The 25,853-nt window shown below is 46.3% G+C and overlaps 1 protein-coding gene across 2 annotated transcripts; it reads right to left on the bottom strand.

Moving 5' to 3' along the window:
* Positions 1–70: 70 nt before the first annotated feature.
* On the bottom strand, positions 71–25,853 carry ric1 (RIC1 homolog, RAB6A GEF complex partner 1). 2 transcript variants are annotated; one of them, XM_037485496.2, is made up of 27 exons: positions 25,176–25,853; positions 21,674–21,781; positions 14,219–14,298; positions 13,896–14,003; positions 12,209–12,354; positions 11,912–12,048; positions 10,994–11,085; positions 10,514–10,602; positions 9,386–9,530; positions 9,247–9,295; positions 8,762–8,941; positions 8,447–8,671; positions 7,940–7,978; positions 7,593–7,703; positions 7,317–7,406; positions 7,048–7,208; positions 6,446–6,584; positions 6,243–6,359; positions 5,531–5,938; positions 5,099–5,410; positions 4,842–5,000; positions 4,558–4,694; positions 4,150–4,430; positions 3,785–3,997; positions 3,509–3,686; positions 3,237–3,425; positions 71–2,797 (listed from the first exon to the last, which is right to left on the bottom strand). In XM_037485496.2, exons 1-27 carry the CDS (start codon positions 25,314–25,316, stop codon positions 2,482–2,484), a joined length of 4,350 nt encoding a protein of 1,449 aa, XP_037341393.2. In that variant the 5' UTR covers positions 25,317–25,853; the 3' UTR covers positions 71–2,481. The 2 variants fall into 2 exon arrangements, with proteins under 2 accessions (XP_037341393.2, XP_037341394.2); XM_037485497.2 differs by having other exon boundaries at positions 10,994–11,082.

The following is a 25,853-nucleotide window of genomic DNA, read 5'->3' as shown; positions in this document are numbered from 1 at the left end:
GTTCCTCTATTTACAACACGTGTCATTTTGCTTTGTGTACACACAGTTCCGATTAGAAATACAGGCCAACTTACATTTTAAAAAATAATTTATTGGTCTTTATATACAAGGAAAAAGAAAAAGTAGAAAAAAAACAACCATGAGTAGAAAAGGCAAATGTACAAGAGATCATCTTTACACTGCATGGAGCATGTCTGCCATCCCAGAAATAAAACTTCACTCAGGAAAGGCAAAAAAAAAAACTCCAACCGTACCCAAATGGGAGGCGGCGCGACATCAAGTACCACAAGACGCGCCCGGCCCGACCGACCGGGGAACAAAAAAAAAAAAAAACCCCAAAAACTGAAATATTCATTTCCGTAGGAAATTGTCTGGTCATTCGGTCAGCACTATAGTTTTGGGCGTCGACGGTTGTGTTTCTGAAGAGGGATGCGGCGCCCCTCTGCGTAAGGAGTCCAAAGCTTAACTGAAGCAACCCGGTTTGAAACAGAAGGCCTCTTTGGTTCGTCGTGTCACCACTTTCAAGTGGATTAAAGCTTGCAGCGACGCGGCTGTCTGCAACGGGATTCACGACGACGACTGGTCGTTTTTGCCCTTTTCTCAAATGGTGAGTGTTTTAAAAAAATATATACAATCCGAGTCGTCTTTTTTACACACTGACGACGAGGCGAAAAAAGAAGCATCGATAAAACACGATTTGGTCTATCATGAAGAGTAAAAGCAAACCGCTGAGGGGAAAAGTAGTTAACATGAGAATATAAAGCTGAGTAACTTTTCAATACATTGCACAATATAATACTGACACGTCTGTGATGAACCGTTTAGTGCTTGCAGAGAGCCAATACACAAGTTTGATTAACTAAATGGGGGGGAAAAGTCATAAAAACCAACTGAGAATCAATTCAGTAATTACCACTCAGTTATGACAGCAATAAATAATAGTTATAATACTAAAAAAAAAAAATCTGTTTGCATGTGATCAAAGTCACCAATACGATGTGGTACACACAGATAGGTACTCGGTGATGCGATATGCATATTGAGCTGGATTACATAATGACCCTCATCAAGCGATGGGGTTACGATCCATTACGAAGCCTCATCCACGAACCGATCAATCTCACTTTAAAAAGGATACCGCCGTGATGTTTACATCAGAGATCAGCTGATGCTGTTGTGATCCGGGATGGGTACATCATTACCACTTCGGATAGCTCTTATAACACAGTAATAGCTATTTGCAAAGCTCATGATAGGAAACACATTTCTTTTCTCCCAGATGGAGGCTAGAACCCAAACGTGTGTTTAAAAGCTGGATACAAAGTATCCCGATTTGGTTTTTAACAGCGCCTTCACTGCACTACAGCCTGGGCTTAAATCTGCGCACCACGGGAAGGCTTAACACTGCTCTGCTTGTTGCCTAAAAATCAAGACCACGTGAAGAAGATCAGATTCTGGCTCAGAGTCTCCGTCAGCAAAGTCTCGCAAAAGAAGAAAAGAAAATACGAGAGTTACTGTTGATCAACGGTAGGAAATTAGTTTGCACTCACAACAGTGGATTAATCTCAGAGGTCATTTTCTTAGAAATCTTAAGGTCGTCACTTCTCATGAACTACATAGAATTCATACCATTGTTCTTTTTTCACAGGGAGACTCGAGGGACAAGGTCTAATTGATACAAAAATAATGTTATCTTGTACACCGTTACATTATTGAAAAAGCTATCACAAAAATATTTTGAAATCATACTGAGGTATGAAAGTATGAAACAACTCTTGAGCACACAAACTGAACTGCGCGCTCGAACACAATTGAGAGCGTCTTGTAAATGTGACTCAAACTTTGTTCATTTTGCTAAGCAATGTAGCATTATGCCGATGCAAATACACTCGTTTTTGTTGTTGTTGTCTTCGAACTGATCCGTGCATCGTTTGCATTGAACCAAAGGAAAGAATTGAGGTGTTGGCCTGGCCGAAGAGAGAAAACAAAAAACCACATTCCAAAGTCTCCAGTTGCACTCGGAGTCGTGCGAGGAAAAAGCTACGCACATAAAACATCGGTCTTGGAATTAAAAAAGAAAAAGAAAAAACCTCTGGAGCTTTCCCCCGAGCTGGTCTACAACTTCCAAACACCCCGACGTGACGTGTCACGGCACAAACCGATGCTGGATGCTGTCACTGGCCGTGTGTGTGTGTGTGTGTATGTGTGTGTGTGCGTGTGCGTCACACTGTTGGTAGCTCGGTCAAAACAAGGGGCAAATCTGAAGAGTGGACAATACTGACCAATCTTAGAACCTTTAGGAGAGGTACTTTGTCTACAGACACACACACACACACACGCGCACAGGCTCCCACAACCACACACAAGTAATAATGTTTATTTTGGGTCTGTATCTGCTGATGTTGATGCTTCCTCCTCCTCCTCCTCCTCCTCCTCTATCCCACGAGTTCAATGGTCCGAGTCCAGAGGAGGCGCCGGGCTTCAGGACAAGGTGCAGTCGTAGGCGCCCTCGTCCTCCCCCTGCTCCTCCGTCAGTTCGGGAGGACAGTCCTCGGAGGGGGGACGGGGGAAACTTCCGGCGGGTTCGAGGGAGGGCGGGGCCAGGCCCGGCGGAGCCGTCGCTCCTCGGCCGTCCTCCGCTCGGGGCGCCGCGGCGCTTCCCGGCCCTTCGCCGCCGCCGGGCTTGGAGCTCTGGCCGCAGGGCTGGAAGGCCTCGGGCTGCACCTGCTCAGCCGCCGAGTCCATCAGGTCCTGGAGCTGCGGCTGGATCAGGTTCAGGAAGGGTTTGTATCCGAGGCTGTGACATGAGAAGATGGACGGAAATAAGAGAGAGAAGAAGGTCAAGCTCCGTGTGATGATGTCATTTCAACCTCCACATCACTAAAACACACAAAAGAAATGTGACGATAGCTGCCTAAACAGTCATTAAAAATGTATACTAAGATGTCCTAAAGAAGTACAGAAGTACAGTATGAAATTTAGAAATCTCAAAAATATCAGCATGTTATGAAAAAATTACATTACAAATTTATTACTGTAGTTTGTCCATGTTTTTTTTACAAATTACCAATAAATCCAAGTATAGCTTTTATAAAAAGGTCATTGTAAAGTATGAAAAAAGTAATTTAATCCATTTATAGTTTTAAGCAATTAGACCACAGGTGTTAAACTCAATCGCATCGAACGGACCATCCGAGCGGCACCCCCCCTCCCGCACTATTCTGAGCTCCACCCACCAGTCAGCAGAGACCCACGCGTCGATAGCCAACAAGCCGCCGCGGACACTCTGCACCGTCTCCTGTGGAACCTCCGGGCTGTCCAGGAAGCCGATCACCTGCTTGATGACGTTGGCGTCCCGTAGGATCAGACCGATCACGACGCACCACTCCAGACAGCCCGCCTCCATGAACACGTGAAGGAGATACCTGAAGGGAAACAGAGAGGTCCAGCTGTCAGGCTTAATGTCAGGCAAATCCTTTAAAGTGAGGCCCGGGCGATGCCGTCTTACCTGAGCTGCACCTGGGACTTGTGCGGGCCCTTGTTGGCCAGCTCCATGGAGATGTGCTCCAACTCGGCCTGACTCAGGCTCAGGGCGGAGGAGTTCTCGTCGACCATCGTCCAGTCGCCGTCCACCACCGAGCTGGTCTCCGTCAAGTCGGTGGCGGAGCCGACGCTGTACTCTTCCACTGGCGGGCGGGGGGAGAAAGAGGCGGAGGGATGAGACGGGGACAGAGACTGGATGGTTAGGCGGGGGCGTGGCGACCGGGGGGGCGCGGGGGATTACCTTTGTTGGTGAGCAGGGAGAGGAAGGCATCGTGTGTCTGCGGCGAGTGTTGGTTGGAATGAGCCGACGGGGCGGCGTCCATGTCTTTGGCCGTCTGCCCGAGGCCGTCCAGCCACGTGTGGCTGGTGGGGGCCGCCTGAGGGGGCGCCGTGTCCATGTCGCTGTTCAACAGGCTGTCGGCCGACTGCGACTTCAACAGCCGCGTGCTCAGCACTTAGAGGGGAAGCAGAAAGTCAAGTTTACTTATTGAAGCTGTCAATCATGTATATATAAAATCCTGCGCGCCTTTTCGCATCACAACTAGAAAGCTTCAACACTACTTCTTTAAACAGACTCCTCAAGGTTTTGGTTTCCTAGTAACTCACCCGTGCGACAGCGTCCGTTCTTCAGAGGCGAGCTGATGCTCCCCCCGGGAACCACGGGGAAGGGCCAGAGAAAATCCTTATGGAGCCTCTTCAGCGCGGAGACAAAGTCCTCGACGCGCGCCACCCGGTTCCGTTCGCGACACAACCAACCGATGAGCTCAAAGCCCAGCTGTGCGGAGAAGCAGCCGAGGTCGCGGAGGCGCACCTGCTCCAGGAGATGGCGGGCGTGGCGCCACAGCATCATGTCGATGTACATGTTTTCTGCACACTCCGCGTCCCGGCTGACAGGGATCAACGTGGGAGGGAGGGAGGGAGGGAGAAAGAAATCATGGAAACATTTTAGATGTTAAGGTAGGGACAAAATCAAAAGTTGCTCTGTGTGTGTGTAGGTGTTGAGGGGGTTCATACCCTTTAACAGGAGGTCCAGAGGGCATACTGAAGGTCTTCTGCAAGTTGAACTTGCCCGTAGCGATGGCGTCTGCCGACTGTGACAAACTGATGCTGCGATTTCTGAAGAACTCGAATCCACCAGTTGAGCTGGGTTCCTGAAGAGATACACAGTTCACTATTTCCTCTTTTCAGCAGGCGTTGCCAACCTCTTTGAGACCGAGAGCTTCACCAAGCTACCTCTGGCTAAGAGCATAATGTTTGTCGGTACAAAGCATGATGGGGTTTCAGGTTAAGTTCTCTACCTGAGTGGTGGGTGTTGGGGGCGGAGTATCCATCTCCCCAGAGCCAATGGCTTTGAGGAATCGGATCATGTGCCGGCAAAGGTCCCACTTGCCATGCTCAAGCGCCGTGTTGAAGAGTAGAGTGGCGTGTTGCCTGCTCACCGCTGGAACCTCCATGTTCTTTAGAGTGACGGCACAAAAGAAGAAGGATGTCTAACAAGCAACGCCTTCCTAATATGAGGAAAAGCTAACCGAACAAGTTCATGTAGTGTCGCTACCTGCAGTATGATGAGATACGAAGCTGCTGTGTCCAGGTCTTGGGCCATGAGACACTCCTCAAACAGATCCTTGGGGTTTCCCACAGCGGCGAACAGGTAGTTCCACAGGGCGTACTCCGTCTTCCTGGCGCAGTGAACGATGGTCTGGAGGAAGAGGGGGAACTCTGTGATGAACTTGGCCACGGTGGGCAGCAGAGGGTCGGGGATGGGCTCCCGCGACGTCGCCTCCTCCTCCAGCACCACGTGCACCATCAGCTCCATGACGTGAGGGAAGTAGGGGAGGGAGGCGCATGACTGAGCCAGCATCAGCGCCTGTGGGAGAGAGAACGTTTATAAGTGGGAAGAAAGGACATCGGGTGTGGACTAATGACCGGTACTAAAGTACAAGCAAATCCGACGAGAGGCCACACACACACACACACACACACACACCTGTTCACCCAAGTTGCGAACCAGCAGCTGCCGCAGGATGTGATGGAGGTAGATTTGGGAGGTCCTCTCCACAGTGCAGTACGGGAACAGCGCCTCCAGTGGCTCAGAGGACCCCTGCAGCCCGTCATAGAGCACGCTCTCGTTGGTCGCCCCGAGGACCAGGGCATCCTCGAACAGCACAGCGAGTGGGTAGATGTTGATGTGGAAGGGCAGCATGATGCGCCGGGAGAGGAACGAGTGTGGCTTGCGATGGTCTCGGGGAAACAGCGGCAGCCAGACTTTCATGCCGGCCTCGCCGCAGGACAACCACAGGGCCTCCAGCAGGTGGCGCTTCTTCTTGTTGGAGCGACAGGTGGTCCACACATTCTCCACACATTGGGCCAGCACCACAGGGGGACAAAATGGTAGCTAGACGAGAGAAAGAAAAAGAAAGAAGTGTCATAATAACACTTACGTTGTGTAGTAAAAAGGCTACAGATCGGATAAAACTGGCACCTCTACTAAAGGTCATATGGCCAGCATCCCTGACCTGGGCAGCGTGCATACAGTGTTAAAATGTTCCAACAATGCTATTTGTAAAAGTGAAGAACACATTAAGAACTCATTTAGCCTGTATTTTGTGGCAGCAAGTGCAGAGAAAGACAATTTTTTAAAGTCCTACTTGTTAACCTGACAGTGTGATGCCATTGTCTGGCTTATTGTTTGGACTCACCAGCTTCTTGTTGTTAGCAGGCGTCTCCTTCTCTCGTACCTGCGGTCCTGAGCGGTCCCTCTGCAGCATGATCAGCTGGCCAGCCAGATTCAACATGATGCTCTCTGCCATGCAGGCCTGAGATGGACGTACACATAATAAAACATTAACGCAACACGCAACTACTAAAGAGACAAGTGTGTGTGTGTGTGTTACCGTGTTACCTGCTGCGGGGCTTTCAATGTGATGCCAGTCTCTGTGCGCACAGAGGTGAGTGTGACCGACACCACGAGGGCCGGGTGAGGGATGTAGCGAGACATGGACACCTCCTGCAACAACTCCACGCTGGCTGTCGGGTGTGGACTGAACAGAGGTAAACAAACACATGTATATAAATCCACTGATAGCCTTACAAAGTTTAAAAGGTTTAGAGACTGGCCCTCAAATATGTTCATTAAAACAAGCCCACGTAATGTAGCCCATGTGATGGGTTTATAGTTCGAGAGCTTTTAATAAAAGCCTCTTTTCTCAAGGTAAAACCTAGCTGAGGAGAACTATTACCTAATGCTATAATGACTGCTAGGGATTTCCCTGGTGTGAGAAAAGAAGAAAGTGTGCTGAATGTGTTTAACAGTATCAAATGTAATCCCTTTTTTTGGGCAAATTCTCAGACATTTTTTTTTTCAAAGCCAGAACAATTTTGAGTTAAGGTTGCGCAATCTGCAAGTTATCCAAGGAAAAGACAAAAGTCAGGGAGGTGACAGAGACAGCTGTGGATCTGTGACACTTAGCGTGGACGTGTAGTGCGTGTACACCTGGTCCCCACCTGTCGTTCCTCCTCTCCAAGCTGTAGAGGCAGATGGAGCAGTCAGCTCTGAACAGGATGACCATATCTCTGAAGACGTTGAGCAACAGAGTGTCGGAGTGCAGCTTTGTGACGGATGCAAAGGCATTGTCCAGGTTTGATGAGCGTTGATAGAGCCTCAACTGGGATCGACGGAGAGAGGAAGAGCCGATGGGCGTGTTGCAACGAGACGAGCGAGAATCACGGCAGAGGAATAATGGAATTTATGAGAAGAGGTCCCTCGGTCTTACCTGCTCTTGCTGGTCAGTAAAATTGTAACAGGCAACCACCACAAAGTCCTTCCACCAAGCCAGACCTCCTGTCACCGTCATGTTCTGCTCCTGCAGAGAAGCAGACACAAATATTCACCTCGTCAGAAACATTAAACTAAACTTCACCCATAAAATACTAGACAGCACATTATGAATCTTTCAATTTTTTTATTTTAAATTATTTGATGGAGTGTTTTATAACTACCAGAAGAGAGGTTACATTTTCTTTATCTTCCACTGTGGAATGTCACAAACCTGAGTGACGTTCCCAAACAGCTTCCATTTCCTTGTGCATAAGGAGTAGTGTGCAAGGCCCCGCCTCCCTGCTACAGCCATGCACTGGCCCGCCGTGTCTATGGCTGCAAACTGCACACACACACACACACACCAATGGAAAGTCATCCATCTACACTTAGTACAGACACAAACACGCACATACAAAACTAAACAGTTTTATAGACATTTGTACAAACAAAAAAAGAAAAAAAAGTTGTCTTTGTTGATGGTTTAGAATCTATCGAACAGGCTTTTTCAGGCTTGCCGAGAAGAGAGGGAGGAAAATATGTTCTTAAAAACGAATTAAGTAGCGTTGTTACACTTACCCGTATAGGCCAGTTGCTCTCTAGGTATGTGCTGTGAATCTAGAAGAATACAAAAATTATAAGAGGAATACACGATCGTCCACTATAGTTCATATCCACTGAAATGAATAGAGGCAAGATTGAGGCATTTGTTGATAGAACTCCCTGGTGATGTAACCGGCATGAAGCTTTATTAGCTGTCTGCAGTTTAACTGTATTTGTTTTATCTGTCAGGATCATCAAAGTTTGACCACTTTTTGTTTTATCTTTTATGATCCAGAAAACGGTACTAAGGAGATGTGGGTGTGCCAAGGTGTTTAATATTTATTGCAGCTCAAGCTCAAGTTTTCTATGATAATGGATTAATTGTAAAAGCCAAATATTTGATAGCTCCTGCTTTTTAAAGGAGATTAAAATGCCTGATTCATTAATTATGAAAGTAATCACAGCCCTTAAGGCTTCTAATGCTACACGATGGCCTGAGGCTGCAGCTAAACATAAGAAGCTACTAAGTAATATTTGAAATACCTGGACCACGTGCCAGTGCTTGTGTCCTAGTAAAGTGCTGAGTCCCTGAGAGAGAGGGGAGTCGGGTTCGGAGGGGTGGTGCAGCGGGCTGCCGTCGTGCGGGTTCAAGTGTGAGTGTGGGTGTGGGTGTGGCCGTGGCTCGGAGGCGCTGTGGACCTGCGAGAGGTCACCACAGGTCAGGTAGAGGCGGTCTTCACCATGGAGCAACACCTGCTCTTGATTACTCTGTGCAGACATGGGAACAAAAATAATAAGGCATGTTCAGTGTGTGTATTTGAGTGTATGCGTTTTCACAAAAAACATTTTTTCTCTCACCGTGCATGGGTTGACGGTCAGGGCGCTCTTGATGAATTGGAACTGCAGGATGCCGGCCTGCAGGGAGGGCTGAGAAGGTGAGGCCATCTCTTCCTCCTCCTCCTGCTGCTGCTGCTCCTCCCCTTGCCTCTCCTGTTTGTTAGGGAGCACCCATAGGTGGTAGCCCTCTGCTCCCCAGCTCTGGAAAAGGTGGGAGTTATTTACACTATGTTAACAAAAACACCTTTTACATGTAACAGTGTAACTTCCGATGAGTAGACAAGATGCAAAACAAAGCGTAACAAACGGTGTAATTATGGTAATTGAAATAGATTTAGCTGTTTACTCAGCCGGTGTGCTGCCTTTGTTCCACTTTAATGGATATCAATTTGCTTGTAGATAATAGCATTCAGAGGCTGCTGAACCTTAACATGATTGCAACATGTGCGCTTTTAACATTGCCAACGGATTTTTTTAATATTCAAAAGTCATATAAATCCACTTGCCATAGAGCTGATTTTAACCGGGTCCTTCTTGGTACCATCAGAACGATACCTGCGGGTAGTAAAAAACATACAAAGATGTTGATATGAAGTTCCAATAAAGTGTGAAGTTTGTTGAGTGTGTGTGTGTGTTTCCACCTACGCAAAGTCCTCTCCCAGTGTGCAGATGAGGTGAGCTCCAAAGACACTCCACAACGATAGGCCACCACACTCCCATGTAACCATGGCAACGCTGTAGTCAGGCGACCAGCAGATTAGCTTGACCGGGCCCGTCTTGTTGTAGACGTCTGAACAGGCAAAATGCAAAGAGGTTAGAAGGGTTCGGAAGGCTTTAGGTGTAGTTTTATTATATTTAACAATGAATCCCATTATACACGGCTCTTATCCATAACAAGATAATCTATGAAAATGATTACCACGACTGACTTGTTTGAATAAAAGCTTGATTATGCAGTGATATTATCATCAAGCGGAAAGTCAGGCTGTAATCTGTTTTTGGACAAAAAAAAATTTATTCAGATTATCACTATTTGAGTACACATGTCTTTTGTTTGTCAAGTTCTGGAGACAATTGTAATGAAAATTAAAATAATAGTGTGAATATTGTTGATGTGTTTGAGATAGTGCCAAGTGTTCAAATATTAGGGCAAAGATTAGTATTTTACAGAGAGCACAGAAACCAAAGTTTCTGCAGGGACATTAGATTTTGAAAAGTTTTTTAACAACACACATATGCACTATTACCTGCTATGCAGTAATCTGGCCAAATTATAAAAGTAGAATGGCAAACCAGTAGGGGCCATTTGACCTAGGATTAATTATAATTACATGTTGGCAGTACTTTCACCAGGTAAGCAGCAGAAAAAGGATTAATGGAAAATGAATTAAAAATGTTCTACCAAATTAACACAGAACAACACTGACCTTCCCCAAAACTTTGTCTCAGGCAAAATAAAATATTTAGACTTTTTAACACCTTTTCAGGTCTTTTTTTTGTGGGAAACTCAATGTGCGTATGCTTTTAAAACATATTCTGGAAGCTCATTCGCTGGCAGAATGGCGATGGGACTTCACGGCAGTTCCCCCACCAGAGGGAGCTGTGGCTTTAGATCCCATTATAGTGACTGAAACGGGGGAAACACAGGCATGTGCAGCCAAGAGACACAGCTGAAGGAATGCAAGTTCTCTCACAGAGGAATGTGTGCAGAGAGACAGACCGACAGCGGAGAGAGAGACAGAGAGAGAGAGAGAGAGAGATGTGGTACCGCACCTGGGAAGTGTTTCGGGGTGAGCTCCAGTTTGTGAGAGAGCTGCATGGATCCTGTTGTGCTGTCTATCATGTACACCAGCACTGAGCCGCTGTATTGAAAACAAAGACACTTTGTTACAGGCTGTGCAATAACACAGAATCCAAACGAATTCATTGCACATACACGTATGTATGAATACACACACGTGTACATGTCTCTATTAAAAACGCAAAAAGGTAATTAGGAACAACATTCAAGGGGTTGTTGCAGTGAGGCAGAAACCACAGAAAGCAGTGAAGGAGAGGGGGGAGCATTTAGGAACATCAAGTCCATCAGACCTGACGGATCGCACAATCCATTGAACGTTTCTAACAAGCACACACAAGGTCGGCCTCGGCAAACACGCACGGACAGCTTCTCACACTATGCACACAACCACATGGACGACAGCCCATCACTGTTTTGTAAAGACTTGGGCAGAGACAGCTACATATGCGTACCTGGCACAGCCAAAGGCCATCAGTCTGTACTTGTTGTTGACAGCCACACAGGTGCCATCATTCACATCTGCTGCCCAGACGCCCTGCAGCTGCTGGACACACACACACACGCAAAACATTTAGGAATTACCAATAACCGGATGTGCGTAATGGTGTCAGTTGCAGGTCAGCGAAGCTGTTTTTACGTTGCCCTTGGATTGAAAACGCATCACTTCATCATGCATGGTCACGATTTTTATAGAACATTTATATCTGGACATACTGTTTAAAACCTGCAAGGAGAGAGAAGTGGCCATGAGTTATGTATTATATCATATGATATAAAAATACAAACAAAAGTGTCCTCCCATCATGGTAATAACATTGAAAAATCAGTGGACCTGAACATGTTGCATCATTAGTTTGGGTAATTATGTGTGTCTCTCCTCTTTAGGAATACTGTTGTACTGGTGATTAGGTCATCAATGTATAGTTTTATTTTTTTACTTTCTTAATACATCTAACACTCAAAAATAATATTTTGTTCACCTTGCCTCCATGTATCTGCTTCTTATAGTTTTAACTTTTATATTTGTACCCAAATGCATTTCTTTCACACAGATACATCGTAATATGGATAGTGAGATTCTATTTTCTATTAAAAAGCCAAGTAAAGCATCCAACTGATTTGCAGAAACAAAAAAGCCTGGTTATCTCCACAAAACTGACAAATGTGTGTACAATCAGATAATGTCCTGGTTAAATGAGCCAGTGATGGTTTTCCTGTCGTGGGGTCAGATTACACAATATGCATATTGATCATTTTAGCTGTAGAACGGATGGCGTTCTGCAAGGCTTTGAAAACATAATAGCTATTTAGCACTTTGATTGTCATAACGTTGGCGGTGTGTGTGTGTGTGTGTGTTTGAGCGTCCTCACATCCGTGGTGATGGTGTTGCCGAGCGGCGTGATAAAGCCCAGGCGTCCATCACTAAGCACCACAGCAAAGCCGTCCAGGGTAACACAATACTCCATACAACAGATGTGCACTCCTTCCAGGTCTAGAGAGGGACCACCTACAAAACACACAACGACACTTATACGAATGTGAACTGACTGGACTGAATGTGGACCGGAAGTTAAGTAAAAACATTGAACAGGAGAGAATCTTGTATTTATAATTCCTTTCCCCATCTTCAGACGGGAATGGGATCGTGTGCACGGCTCTCCTCTAACCTCGAGCAGACTGCAGGTCTAGCGAGAAGGGGATCGTGGTGAGGCAAACGGCCTTGCGGCCGTTGCTGCCCAGTCCGTCCCAGTGCAGCACGTGGAGATAGCCGTCCGCGGTGCAGACCAGCAGGTCCTCCTGAAGGGACTGCAGACTAGTGGGAGGTGGAGAAGAAGAAACATCAACAACCACCACACAGCGTTTAGCTTTCAGTTCCAAAAGACAGGAAAGGAACTGTCGAGGACGAGGCGGTCGGATAATAAAAAAACGGCAAGTAGGAAGAGAGGGGGCGAGATAACAAACAGCAGCGTTAGAAGACAGAGGATCAGTCATCCTCCAGCTGTGCACAGAAACTTTTACAGGCCAGCTGTGATGACGCCACATAGCTGCCCATGCCAGCTGTCACTGCCTTCCAATACACCAGAGAGCAAAGCACAACGTGTCTGTGTGTGTGTGTGTGTGTGTGTGTCTGTGAAGAACGTCGTTGTCTTTCAACAGAAGGATGACAGGTCCAAGACTGCAGATGACACAATGGGACCAGCGGAGGGAGAAAAGCGGGTGTCAGAGAGAAAGAAAAAAGAGGAAGTCGAGGGTTTCCAACACAGAGGACTTCAACTGAAGAGGAGGCGACAACTTTAGCAGTAGTTTCACAGCAGGAGACACCCACTCATCTCCTGCACCATCAAGCTGTTCCTTTGAAAGCGCAAACGCTCTCATTCAGAGGACTACCCTGTAATCTCTGCCAAGTGCACACACTGGAGATGTGACAGCTGAACACGAGGACATGAAAGATAAAGACAATATGAAGACAAAATGAACAAAAATATGGGCAAAAAGCAGGTTGAGCAGAAAAGAAATAGTGGCAGACAAAGATGTCAGGTTGGCGCTTATATGAACAGACTCAGTGTTGCTCCTTGCTTTTTCTTCTCTTACTCCGATATTTATTTTATGTTGCTGAAATGCGACCGGTCTCACTAAAAGGAAATCACGTAAATAAACACTGTCCACAAAATGCATGGGGCTGATTTGGACCAGTTACTTTGCAGGAAACACTTAACTTCATCGAGCATACACTGACCCGAGAGAACATGCACGCTCCCCCCCTTGAGCACAGGAATCGCATCCTTTTCTCACTCCATCTCTGCAGATTCAAGCCATTCCCTCTGCAGGCCTTTTGTGTTTTCAACTATCAGAGTGAGGTCGGCTCCTCGCCGCACCCCGGTCGTCTCTCACTGCCAATGTCAACGTAACACGATAGGAAGAGGAGGATTTTTCAAGGTCTCACCCCGAACCAAACGCCCTTCACAGATGCAAAGACTGGGGCCCTTTTCACAGCATTAATACGGTCAAAATTATTTAAATATCCGCTAGTGAGCTGCAAGAGCAAAAACATCTGTTGTTTCAATCATAGTGTCAGTAATCTTAGAATATGCAAAATCTATAAAGCCATCTCTGAAGCTTTGCACAAGAGGAGCTTACAAAATGTGATTAACAGTGCTCTGTCTTGATAAGGTTCTCATAAAGAGACACAGTGAGCAGCAGGTATTTTGGCGGATCCAGTGTGTGTGTGTAGGACTTTGTGAATGTGACCTGCCGTCTGTTTGAGGGAGAGGCAGATGTGCAGACACAACAGGGAGAAGGAGAAAAACACACACAGATAGATTGTGATGAAAGGGCGATGAGGCTTCCTCCTACCTGGTTATAGGGGCCTCCAGATCCACAGGCTTCTTCATCTCCAAAGACAAAGCCGGGGCACATTGCTCCTCCTTGTAACCCGGGGTAACCCTCACACGAGGACTTCCTCTGATTAAGCACACAGATTTGTTTTACCGATGTACCAGAAAAAAACTGTTTAAATTCCCCCAAAACAAATCAGAGCTAAGAATTAACACTGAATATGCCCCGACTTCCCTAATATTAATAATAATAATAATAATATTAGTTGAACAGCAGCTGCTCTCTTCAGCTTGTGCGCGTGTATCCATGTGCATCAGCGTTTAGTCGTGTGCTGTACTCACCTTGGATAGACCGGCTCATAAAGGGACTTGCCGTCCCCTCCACCCAACACGTCAAACAGGAGGATGTAGCCTTTGGCAGTCTGAAAAGAGAGAATTATAAATAAATGAAGACGCCCGAGAGCAAACAAATAACAGCATGTAACAGAGAGACACCCCGGGAGGAAAGACTGTAAAAATGGACGGTGTTTAGATCCGAGATGAACAACTTTTCGAAACGATTGAATGTCATCATAAATCAGCCCCTCAATTCCTATTGAGGGGCTGATTTAGAATACGAAAGAATCAAAAAAAGCAAGGAGCGGACTGAAGGGGGGGGAAATATGAACAAAAAGGAGTCACACCTGGTACTTTAGAATTTTCCATGTGTTTCTATTTGGCCTAATAAAGGTGAATATTTGCAGTACAAGTACTCTTGTGGTTTACATAAATTTGTATCCCTCCCAAAATGACATTTTCCCGCACAATCCAGAACAGGCGGAGGTGTTACTGATAACGATGCTCGAAACCTGTCAGCCTTTCAAACACAGCTGAACTGAGCGCTCCGGGCTCCATACTGTAGACGAGCTCACGATGTCTGATGGAAAATCAGTAATAGTAGTAACCTGTGTGTGCGTACAACCAAACACAAACGCATGGCGTTGTCTGGGAAACGGCTGGAATTGAGCCCTTTGAAATGAAACGCGACACGAAACCTGATCAGCGCGCCAGTCGGCAGTGACGCGAATGCTTTGTAACAGACGCGGAAGAGAAGACTTCAGTAATGAGGCGGACTATTTACAATCTTGCATCCCTTCGTTCGGTGACGTTTGGCTCACACTGAAGTCACCCTTCGCTTCTCTAGAGTGGTGACAATGCTGTCGCTAACACAACCCAAAAGGAAAGGGCGGGAGGAGGAGAGGGAAAGAGAAGCCAGCAACAACATGGAACTGGACTGAAAAAGAGCCGCCGCAGCCACACAGCGGCCCGCCGACCGCCTCGGAGCTCCACTGGAGCTACGAAAAGGATCCTGCCTCCATCAAACCTACATCAGATGTCAAATTAAAACCCTCAAAATATATGCTTCCGTTTATAAAAGACGGAGAAGGAACGGTGGCATCAGTCAACATGACAGCGGTTTAAATATCTTGCTGGTTCTGTGAAAAGAAACATGTGACTCCACCAACAGGCTTTGAGTCGTCGTGTGATCCAGTGGGCCGACAATATTAAACCCGTGATTGAGATCATTTGAGGATAACGGCAAAGCTGTGGACAAAGGACAGGAGGAGGATTGTGATCAGGGAGGGGCGGGAAAACTATTTCGCAGCCCGGGACAAACCTCCGCAGAGCGCCTCCCCCTTCTCAACGTTGTATCCCTTTCATCCGCAGTCGGATCACACAAAAGCGCTCGTGCGGGCATTTATCTTTGCGTTTTACTTCGACTCACCTTGTCAAATACCGGAGATTCAAAAAGAAAACACAGATTAAGGGCTCCAAAGAGGCAGACCCCTGCGTCTCCTGGTACGCTCTCACGCGCAGAGATAACGATACAGGAGGTGGGACGCCCCTTTTTTGGGAGCTAGAGATCAATAAACACCGGCAGGCACAAAGATTTAAAAAGTGAAAAAAGAAAGAATATTCAATGAACCTGTGTAACAGGGTCTACAGGACAAGCTCAGTTTTCACAGCAGACATGGGGCCACAAGGCAAATAAGAGTCACCCCTAGCAACAACAACACATGCACCTCAAAATGTGACCGCATTCATTTCACCCAATAAATAACCCTGGTTTACTTCATAAATCAAAATTACGGTAGGGATTAAGTGAACACTTCCTCTCTCAAATAGACGTCTTTTACCAGGTCCCGTTTTGAACATGTAGTTCCTTTGATGTGGACACGTTGTGTGCGTACTTAATAATCGGTACACGAGGAGCACATAGTAGATGACGCTGTAATTACAGGATTGAAGGCAGGGGTTCGGCCCTGGTCATGCAACACTCCTTCTTCCTTTGGCATTTGAACGCTATTCCAATGAACCGGTGCTACCTCCTGCTGCATTTGAAAGAAACGGACATGAAAAGGGGTCAACTTGACACCGCCGGAAAAACCGCAAGCAAATAGAAACGGAGAACAAAGTCCCTGGTCCAGGCAAGTAGAATGGACATTGGAGTCGGCAGGAAACTGCACCCCATTCATTAGAGTGCTGGTACCAGATTTTCTGCGAGTTTAAACAAGCTCCAGAGGTGCGTGCACACACACAAACCTCTGCAGTGACTCCCTGAAAGAATTTGCAAAGATGTGACCAATGAAACAATTAAAACACCTTAGTTGGCCGCCAGCTGTTGACACATAGAATAGAGATATTTCCCTAAATGAACAAAACTGAGGTGAGCTTTGCTGCGGAGCAGCTGCAAAACGTAGCAACAACAGAGGCTGAACATCTGGAATTGCAGTACGCCAAGGCAGGCCACAGTCAGGTAGTCCTGACTGAAGCGCGAGAAGACATCTGGACCATCACTTCACCAGCTATTCTCAGTATTATTCCTTCCAGTTGAAGAAACAGCGCCATTACTTTCCAGTCTTGCTGTATCTTTGACACAGGGAAGAAAGTATGTGCCTTAAACCTTAAAGTCTCTTTCCAACGAGACACCATTTCCCAGCCATCAAGGACAATGAAAAGAAGAGAGCAGAAGCGAATGGAGAACTGCCCCAATACCCCGAAAAGCCTCAAAACAAGCAGTCTAGGCTAAATGATGTTTATTGCAGAGCTGATGGATAATCCTGTTATTGCCTCCACCCATTTAAAATGTGCCTGTATGTGATACAGATAAGATAGGAACCTGTGGGTTGCGTTTATTTGCAGAAAATACCAACTGTGCGATTTAAAGTGTCAGCTCTTTTTTTTTTCTAACATTCTCTCTCTGTGTTGACTCATGCTAAGCAATTTCTAACAAACTAAGAACCGGACAAATATTTGCATCATTAGTCCATCATTCTAATTTCACCGTAAACATTACAGAGAGACTTCTTAAAAAGAAAAAGCTGTCCTTCTCGCTCTCCGTTACTCTTGCACTCTTCACGCACGAGCAACACACTCGGCTAAAGATAGTCCGGGGTCATGGTTTACGAGGGTGATTTCGTTAGCCTCAAAGTCTGCAGGTTGTGTGTGTGTGTGTGTGTGTGTGTGTGTGTGTGGGCAGTCATTACATCTGGGACACAGCTGGTAGCTTAAGCGAGAAATACTGCCTTCCTGAGCTAAGCTGGTCTTTATTGTCCTCCGACTTCTCTTGAGTCTGCTCACTCTGTAATCAAAAAAAGAACAATGCTAACAGGGTGGGGGGAAAAGCAGGGCGGCTGGTAAAGACATCCAAGCGCTTAAAATGTCCGACGTGCGTGCCGTCATCATCGGGGCGGAAAAAAACATCTTAACTGGCCACAGCGTTTATGGTGGAAAAGGTTACGTGCAGGTTTCCCTCAGTTGATCTTCACCAAGTTGGAGGCAATGCCTCAGTGGATTTTGTGTGTGCGGGAGACAGATTCAGATTCACCATTTCACGCCCCGCCATGAAACGTTGTACAGAGTGTTTAGTCTTTGTCAGACGGGACAGGTTGAGACTGCGGAGGAGGCGAGGCGATGGCACTCAGCCTTGGTCACATGACTCTACATTTTAGAATTCCAGGGGACTTCTTCTGAAAGAGAAGACCCCAATTTTGACTAGCACGGTTCTAGTCAGCAGATGTCACGATGACTCGACTTCGACGCAGCTCTTTTGAGACTGAACCCAACGCAGAGTGTGGCATCTGCTGCTCCCAATTCAGATTGGACTGAATGACTTGATCAAAGACGAGTTATCGTCAAGGACAAAGGGGGATGCTGAGAGTATTGAAGCTACGTTCGGGCTGCAGCATTTTGGGGTTTTATCAGGAGCGTTGTCTTGCTGCAGGCTACAGACCGTTTGGTGCGAACGTCGACACGTTTCCGCCCTGAGGGGCCGAACCTCTCGCCCGGCCTCCCTAAAGATATAGAGCCGGTCTTCCCTGCAGTAACATTTGACTCAGTCAGAAGTGAAGTGCGCACTGTTATTTTTAACTCGTCCACCTGCTCTCCGTTGTGCTCGGGGACGGAGTGGGAGTTCAGGCTTTCGCAGACACATTCATTCATGTGTACTTTGGCTTCAGTAGATGTAGGGATTAACGGGAAAGACTGACACGTAGAGGACATTATTAACCAGGGTAACACCTTAAATATAAATCCCAAAAATGCTCTAAAACGTTCAATGTGACCGACGATGACCCGTCGCGTCTGTGTGTGTCGTTGTAGTCCCTTCGACACCCGACGCGGTACATTCTGCAGGGCGCCTTCAAAGAGAAACACTTACGGCTCTCTGCCATACTGACTTCTAAACGGCCTCTCGTGTCCTTCACGGTATTTCCTGTGTTTACAAAACAACGCGGCAAGATGAGCTGGATGAACTTTGGGGATTTGATCTTACGTGTAATAGAAGTCAAAGTCTATACGAAACTGGTTCAGCTGGTTCCATGTACAGTCACTTTCACTGGTCACTTTCAGTTTAGCGGGTGCACTTTATCTTTAATTTTATCTTTATTTCTCAACTTACTAACCCATAGCATATATTTTATTATACTTTTATTTTATTTTTATCTTATTGCTGCACTACGTTGTCATTATTGTATTGTCTTTCCTCATGCACCAACCGCCAAGTCAAAATGTATGTCTAACATATAATGGCAATAAACGTTTCCTGATTCTGATTCCTGAGTATGGAGATATTATGTTATAAAATAGAAACAGAATGCTCTCTTTAATGACGTGATTACTAGACTACAAAACATAAACATTTGAAGAGAAAATATATGTGAGACTGTAACACAATACCCTGCATTACTTGAGACCGATTATCCCACTTATTAGGTGTGGCAACAAAACTCATCTACTGACTTGGCCACTTGCCTTGTGGGAGATTATTCAACAAGACACTTCCTTCAAACAGTTCTCCTCGCTGCACAGCGCTCGGCTCAAAATCTGGGGTAACGGTGGACTCTTGTGCTTTTTTTTCGTCTTCCCGCTACGTGAATGCTGAGCTGGAACTAGACGATTAGCATTGTGAGAGACATTGTTTTCAGATGAAAGCCCATGCTGCTGAATTAAGCACAAGCATCCCTGTAAGCTTCTGTTCATCCAGCAACAACACATCTGACTCTGCTTCCTCTGCTCGGGGCTCCTTCGTGTGCCTCGATTTCTTTGACCGGGCAGATATTATATTGTTATCGAGGATTATACTTTGATGAGAGCGATCTAACGTCAATCCTGACAATAAAGAGCAGCGAAATAAAGCCGGCCGCTGTGTTCTGTGCTGCTTTCAGAGACGCTCTGTTCCCCGAGGGGTGTCAGAATGTACCAAACAAGGCCAGTCTTTGTGACACATTATGTGCAAATTACACTTAGTTACTTAGTTCTACACAACAACTCGTGTTGTGAATTGTGTACACAACTTGGCCAGTGTTTACCCTTTGACTATCAAAACAAGAGGATGGATGGCGCTGCTTTTTGCGTCAACACACTGTGGGAATGTTGATTCGCTGTGGTGCCGACAGCAGGAATATGTGAATTTCATCACGAGGGCGTTATACATTCTAATGAGATACGGTTAGATAATTGAACTGCAAACGATTCAATGAACCAGTGGAGGAAGCCGAGGGAGTGAGCCAACATCAGACGGCTTGTGTGGGCTTACGTAAAGAAACATGGAGGCGAGAACATTTCATCTCCATGGAAATGAGTATGAATATTAAAAAATTACATCTTTTTGGCGCTTCGTGGGCTGGTAATTAGCATATTCTTTGCGTTGCAGGTTGTCCTCGGGTGTTTATACAAGGATCGTCCTTCCCGACAGTAAGACCCTGGGGGAGATGTTTTATAATTACTGAAATAACAATTTAAGTAATATAGTAGTTTATAATGCTACATTTTTTTAAAACAAGCTCACAGTCCATTATCCCCTCATCAGGTTCAGAATGTGGGCACATGATCTGCAAAACACACAAAAAATGAGGCCCTCTTTCACCTCCCAAAAGAGCTGACGGAGGCGAATCCTTCCAGCCGGTTGTAATTCGTTTCCAAACATAAAGCTTCCCACAGGTCTGACCTGTTAAGAAGGAGCTCACGGTTGAAGGGCAGAAGGAAGTGATGCGCACCTTATTATTATTACTAAAAGTATGCACCCAAAGAGGTTCGACAGTTAATGCGTCCAAGAGGAAACGTGCAAGCCTTTTATTTCGTTGATTGACCAACAGTGACAGTCAGAAAGAAAGTACAGGGATCAGCACAGGACAAAGTATGACGAGTAATGACTAACCGAAGCATTCAGATATTATCTCAAAATGTTAACGGTCACTTTGTTCGGTGACCTTTAGTCTTGATTAACCCCATGCAGACAAATGCCTGCCATGTGGAGCTTTCCGGCCCGTCTCCTCCAGCTGCACGCGGACTTCTGCGAGATGCTCACCTGAAGCGGTGACTGTGTTAGTCAAAGCACGTCTAGCTTCAGGAATATCACACGCACACCTGCATTCCCCTGATATTTCTGAATACTGAAGTCTGAATACTTGATGAGATCTGAAATTATGCTTGGAAGAATTACTGAAACATTTCTGGTTGAGCCTCTCAAGACACACGGAGGGCAACGTTTACGCCGCCACCTTACAATGCCAACTCCACACACAAATGCCGCTCTGTGGCTGGGCGCATCGGAGGAGCGCGTGATCGGAAGGGGTTGGGGAAGTTGGAACTTTCCGTTGAGAGCTCATGCAGCGGGTTTCAGGCCCGACCTCGTCGCCACAGGAATAGTTTGCTCGAATCTGGAGCTCAGCGCAGCAGCAGAAATGGGACACGCTGCGACTGCAGCCCCGCTTTGATCTCTTTTCGAGCTTTTGTCATGCCTCTTCTACTGTGACGCGCTGCAGCCACACGGAAGCGGCCGCTACGGCTTTCTAGCTCACAAGGATCCCGATAACATCGGATAATCCTCAGGGATCGGTTACTGAAGCGTCCTCCACATGCTAACTGTAACTCCACGGGGCGATAAACCATAAAAATCACTAGGAAAACCAAAAGGACGGATGAACGACAGACCGAAAGAGTTGAACACAGGATTACATTGCTTAGTACTCAGAGTGTTGTTGCCGTCTAATGACGTATTCATGACACAATGCTGATTTTCTGTTGATTTGTGAGAATGGAGGGCAGTTTTTTCCCCCCCAGTGAGTGCAAACACCGTGACAATGTTACGCTCTTTTTGAAGACTACAGTCAGAGACATGCCATTATTGGAGTGTGTAAACAAGTTATTAGTGTGCTTTGTTGTAACGTTATAGGACGTGTGGCCAAAGGGTGCCGATGATACTGTGACCGTGAGATGATATGGTGAAGGGGGGGGGGGGGGGGGGGGTGCACTTACCGCCACAGCGATCATAGAGTCATCTGGTTTCCATTCGGCCTTCTGGTAGACACCAAACTGGGCGGCCGCCTTCACGGACTCGATGTAGCTGACTATCAAAACACTGGGCTGGGGTAGGGGGGGGGGAAGAGAAGATTTGGTAAAAAAAAAAAGGTCACGGATATCGGACGACATCATTTTGCCAGATAAGTATCTTGCGTGTAGCATCTTGTGATATCTGCCTGAAGTCACAAAACAATCATCCCAAACAGTTAATTCAAATCCTATAATATTACACCACAAAAAAGTAGCGCAGTGTGCTTATCTGCAGTCAAATAAGACATGACTTTTCATTTCTAAATGCATAACTCTCGCCAAGAAAAAGTCAGCAGGTGTGAGCACACAAAGGCAGCTTCTGAGCACCAGGAACCTCAACACCTGGCAAAGCATTTTCCTTGGGCCTTTGGGATTATTTAACAACCAGTGGAAATCCCCTGCAAATTATTTTTGGCTCATTCATGTCATGGACTTGAACGGTTTTACTCAAGGCAATTCTCAAAGCACAGATTATGAAGATGAATTACTACAGAGCCACACTTTAAAGCCAAATGAAGAGCGCGTTTCGGTTGCAGGTAAACTGGATGGCTGAGGGCAGGTAACATTAAGCGGAGGGGAAGCGTCTTGTGTAATTCCAGCTGTGCAACATTAGACCTCAAACCCAGTCACGGTAACAAGAGAGCAAGTTTGAAGGATGTGGACACTTACATACATAAATCATTTGAAACAATCACCTATTCCCTTTATTGTTTGGCATATTAAAAGGGTATGGAAAATTGGAGAAGTATTCAACTCGTCCTCTGCAGCTGCAAAAACTCTCAACAGTATCAAAACAGCTTAAAGCTGAAACCCTGCGTTTGTTAAAGTCCCCCATTGCATCACGGAAATCCAAAAAAAAGAAAAAGAAATTAAGGACCTGAAACTGCTTAATATTTAAAACCAAAAATAAAAGCTTTTTCAACCAAGCTAAAACTGCAACAGCTTCCAGGGAAGCAGAGGATCCAATGCATTTATTTCTCCTGCATTTCCCGAGCTTGATTACATTCCCATGCTGTCAGTTGGTGTAACTGAAGAAATACTAGGGGAGCGTAAATAATTACAAACACACACACACCTATGCGCTCATTTTTGCCGGCCCCCAGAACCGAGCATGTTGCTACTATTGCATAACGGTTCTCTATTCCTAGACATCCTGAGCTCCCACGCAGCAGCAGCAGCAGCAGCAGCAGTGGTGGGTGGTGGTGGTGGTGGTGGCAGGGCGACAGGACAACTACACGGCTGAGCTCCTGTGCTACATGGATTAAGTGAGAGCGCCTCCACCCAACTATCTGGGCTCGGGCTGCATCGAGCCGACGTCTGGGACAAATGGGATTAAAGGAAAAAAAAAAAAGGCAAATTGTAGGCAGGGGCAAGGAGCCTGAAGGGAGAGGAATGGTAAGGTTTAGATCATGGCTTTTTGCTAATGTATAATGATCCACAGTAAGTATCAGTGGAGGACATTATTGATACATTGATACCAGGAGGCTGAACTTGTCCAATGTGTAATTACTTTAAGAAACAAATACATGACTTGTGCCTGTAGAAGTGAGCTAGAAGTCAAATTCCATGTATTTCTGACATATGATGGCAAAAAGCCTTCCCTGATTCCTTGAAGACGAAATGGCGTAATGGGGGTCGAACGGATGTGAAAGATGGACGTCGATCTCCAACAGACATTCCTTACACCGCCCTCTTCCTTCAAATTGCCTCATAGATGCGCAAAAAAACAGGCACAGAGGGGAGGGAAAACATTGTGACGTCCTGTGTGGGTCTCAGGAAACTAACAGTGACCCTGGTCCATTGTTGCAGCACCTCAATGATACATGAGCCTCGTGAAACACAAGCCACCACAAACAATGTGCTCCACTCCATGTTGTCAAATCAAAAAGGCCCTTCTCCATATCAGAATGGCAGAATCTGACGTATGCAAACGAACCAGGGCGGCAGTGCTAAGTGGGTTCACAGCAAAGCACCTGCACTTGGAATTTCATAGGGTTTTGGTAATAGTAAATGCAGGAAATATAGGACATCGCCGCACATTTAATGAGCCATTCAGTAACGCTATAACATTTAAAGTGGAGCACTTGTCAAGGAAACGAAGTTCCCTGTCAACCTGTCCTCCCAGTTGTTAGATAGTATTGTCTGTTGTGAAGGTAAAAAGCGTTTGTTGTAGCTGCCACGTCTCCGACTTCCCTAAAACGAGGCGTTAGTTAACGAACTATAAATCCACACAGAGCACAAAGACTCACAAACCACTCCGCTGACATTCAACTCGATGATTTGTTCCATCAATCTGGAAGTTTGTTTTTCTCCCCTGTGACCTTTCAAAATACAACCCTACTTTTCTCAGAAAGAATCCTTATCTCTATTTGTTTCGCTCTCAGAATAGACAGCCCAGTGAAGCAATGGTGTCTCTTACAGACCACGAAGCAGTGCCATTACTATTGATTTTTCTAGTTTTTCCTCCAGTGTCATACTTTGTCAACCGATGAATGCGGTGGTCAGCACACGCAGATGCCTCAGTCTATGGATCAGCAACTTTTGGGCAAATACCAGACTCTTTTCAACCAGCTATTTTGGATCAGAGGGTTTAAAAAAAAAAGGTATAGGATTTATCAAGAGAACATGTTTAAGAACGAGATCCGTTTTGCTGAAGATATGATTTCAATAAAACTGAAAGGCAAAAGGCCTTGGAGTTACCCATTAATAGATGTCTTTCTGTTGAAGACATGACATTGTTAAGTGACAGCACGTCCACATTGGCCTTCAGGTGGAGGCCGTTTACAGAAACTGTAACCGACCCGTGCTCATGCTCTCCTGGAAAAGCCACTTTGTTTACTTCGCCTGCATGTTGCCTCCGTGTTACACAATAATGACCAAATGATGTGCTGACCTTTGTTTACATAATCAGCTGCCAGACGGAACACGGCAGGGCATGAGTTCAGTCAGTGTGGGTTACAGGTGATGAAAGCGTACACTTTGAACTTCCATCATTCTTTTGAGAACAGAGCGGTAAAAAAAAAACGTACCAAAAGTAGGCTACTGAATGTGCCCTGAAGGAAAAGCTTCACACTGACGAGCATTCATCAGGTAGAACAGCTGAGGATTAACAACCGACAAGCCTTTGTCGTGAGTGAGGGAGTAATCGGGAGGGACGACGCAGGTGAAACACCGTTAAGGTGTCAAACGTACACACGTATACGGATATAACGTCAGAGAAACTGTTGATGATGAGCGTCGACGTCATACATGCAACGTGTAGAAGGCGTGCGGTCGGCACCTTCGGGGTTCTGATCATAAATGCATTTCGCCGTGTTTGTTTACAATCATTCAAAATAAATCCATTACGGGCAGGCGGGCAGGCGGGCAGTATCAAACTGAACCGTGTTTTTCTGTCTGGCTCCTCGGCTGATCGGACCACACTTACCCGGCTGAACCAGATGCTGAGCTGCGTCTCTGACAGCACGGCGAAGTAGAACCTCTGGGAGCTGGGTCGGATGTGGAAGGGCTCCTCCTGACTCTTCAGCGGACAAAGCAGCCGCCGGGGCCAGCCGGTTAGAAAATACATGACGGCACAACGAGCGGTGTCGCAATGCCGGATCCTCGGCGCCCGGTGTTTTTATTTATTTGTATTCCAAACGAGTCATGTGCGTTGTTTTCTGTATTAAAAAAGAAGAAGAAAAAAAACGAAACTTATGCACATGCAGCCCGGTGTTCACACGGGTCGGGTCTGTCAATCCACGTTAGTCCCCGGCAGCCGATGGCGCTACTCAGCTAACGTTAGTTACCCCCTGAGCTAGCCGTCGCTTTCGGAGTTGGAGCTAATGAGCTAACCGAGGCAACGGCAGTCCATAACACGAAAACAAAAGCCACCAGGCTCGCAGCGACTGCACACAGCGCCGAACAGCTGAGTGCCGCTGACAAATGGGTCGGATTAATGTCGCTCCCCGCTGCTGGGTCAATTGGTACGTTGTCGGAACCAGCGGTGTTTAATAACAGTAAAGCGCCCAGCATTTACTCCTCTGTTGATCACCGTCGCCATCTTTACAAGAGTCCGTGGGACTCTGAGCTGATTGGCCAGCGCGTAGACGTTTTGCGTAGGGTT

The sequence above is a fragment of the Pungitius pungitius genome, chromosome 18 (genome assembly GCF_949316345.1).
Source record: "Pungitius pungitius chromosome 18, fPunPun2.1, whole genome shotgun sequence".
Taxonomy (NCBI): domain Eukaryota; kingdom Metazoa; phylum Chordata; class Actinopteri; order Perciformes; family Gasterosteidae; genus Pungitius; species Pungitius pungitius.
This window is presented reverse-complemented; position numbering and strand designations above follow the sequence as displayed.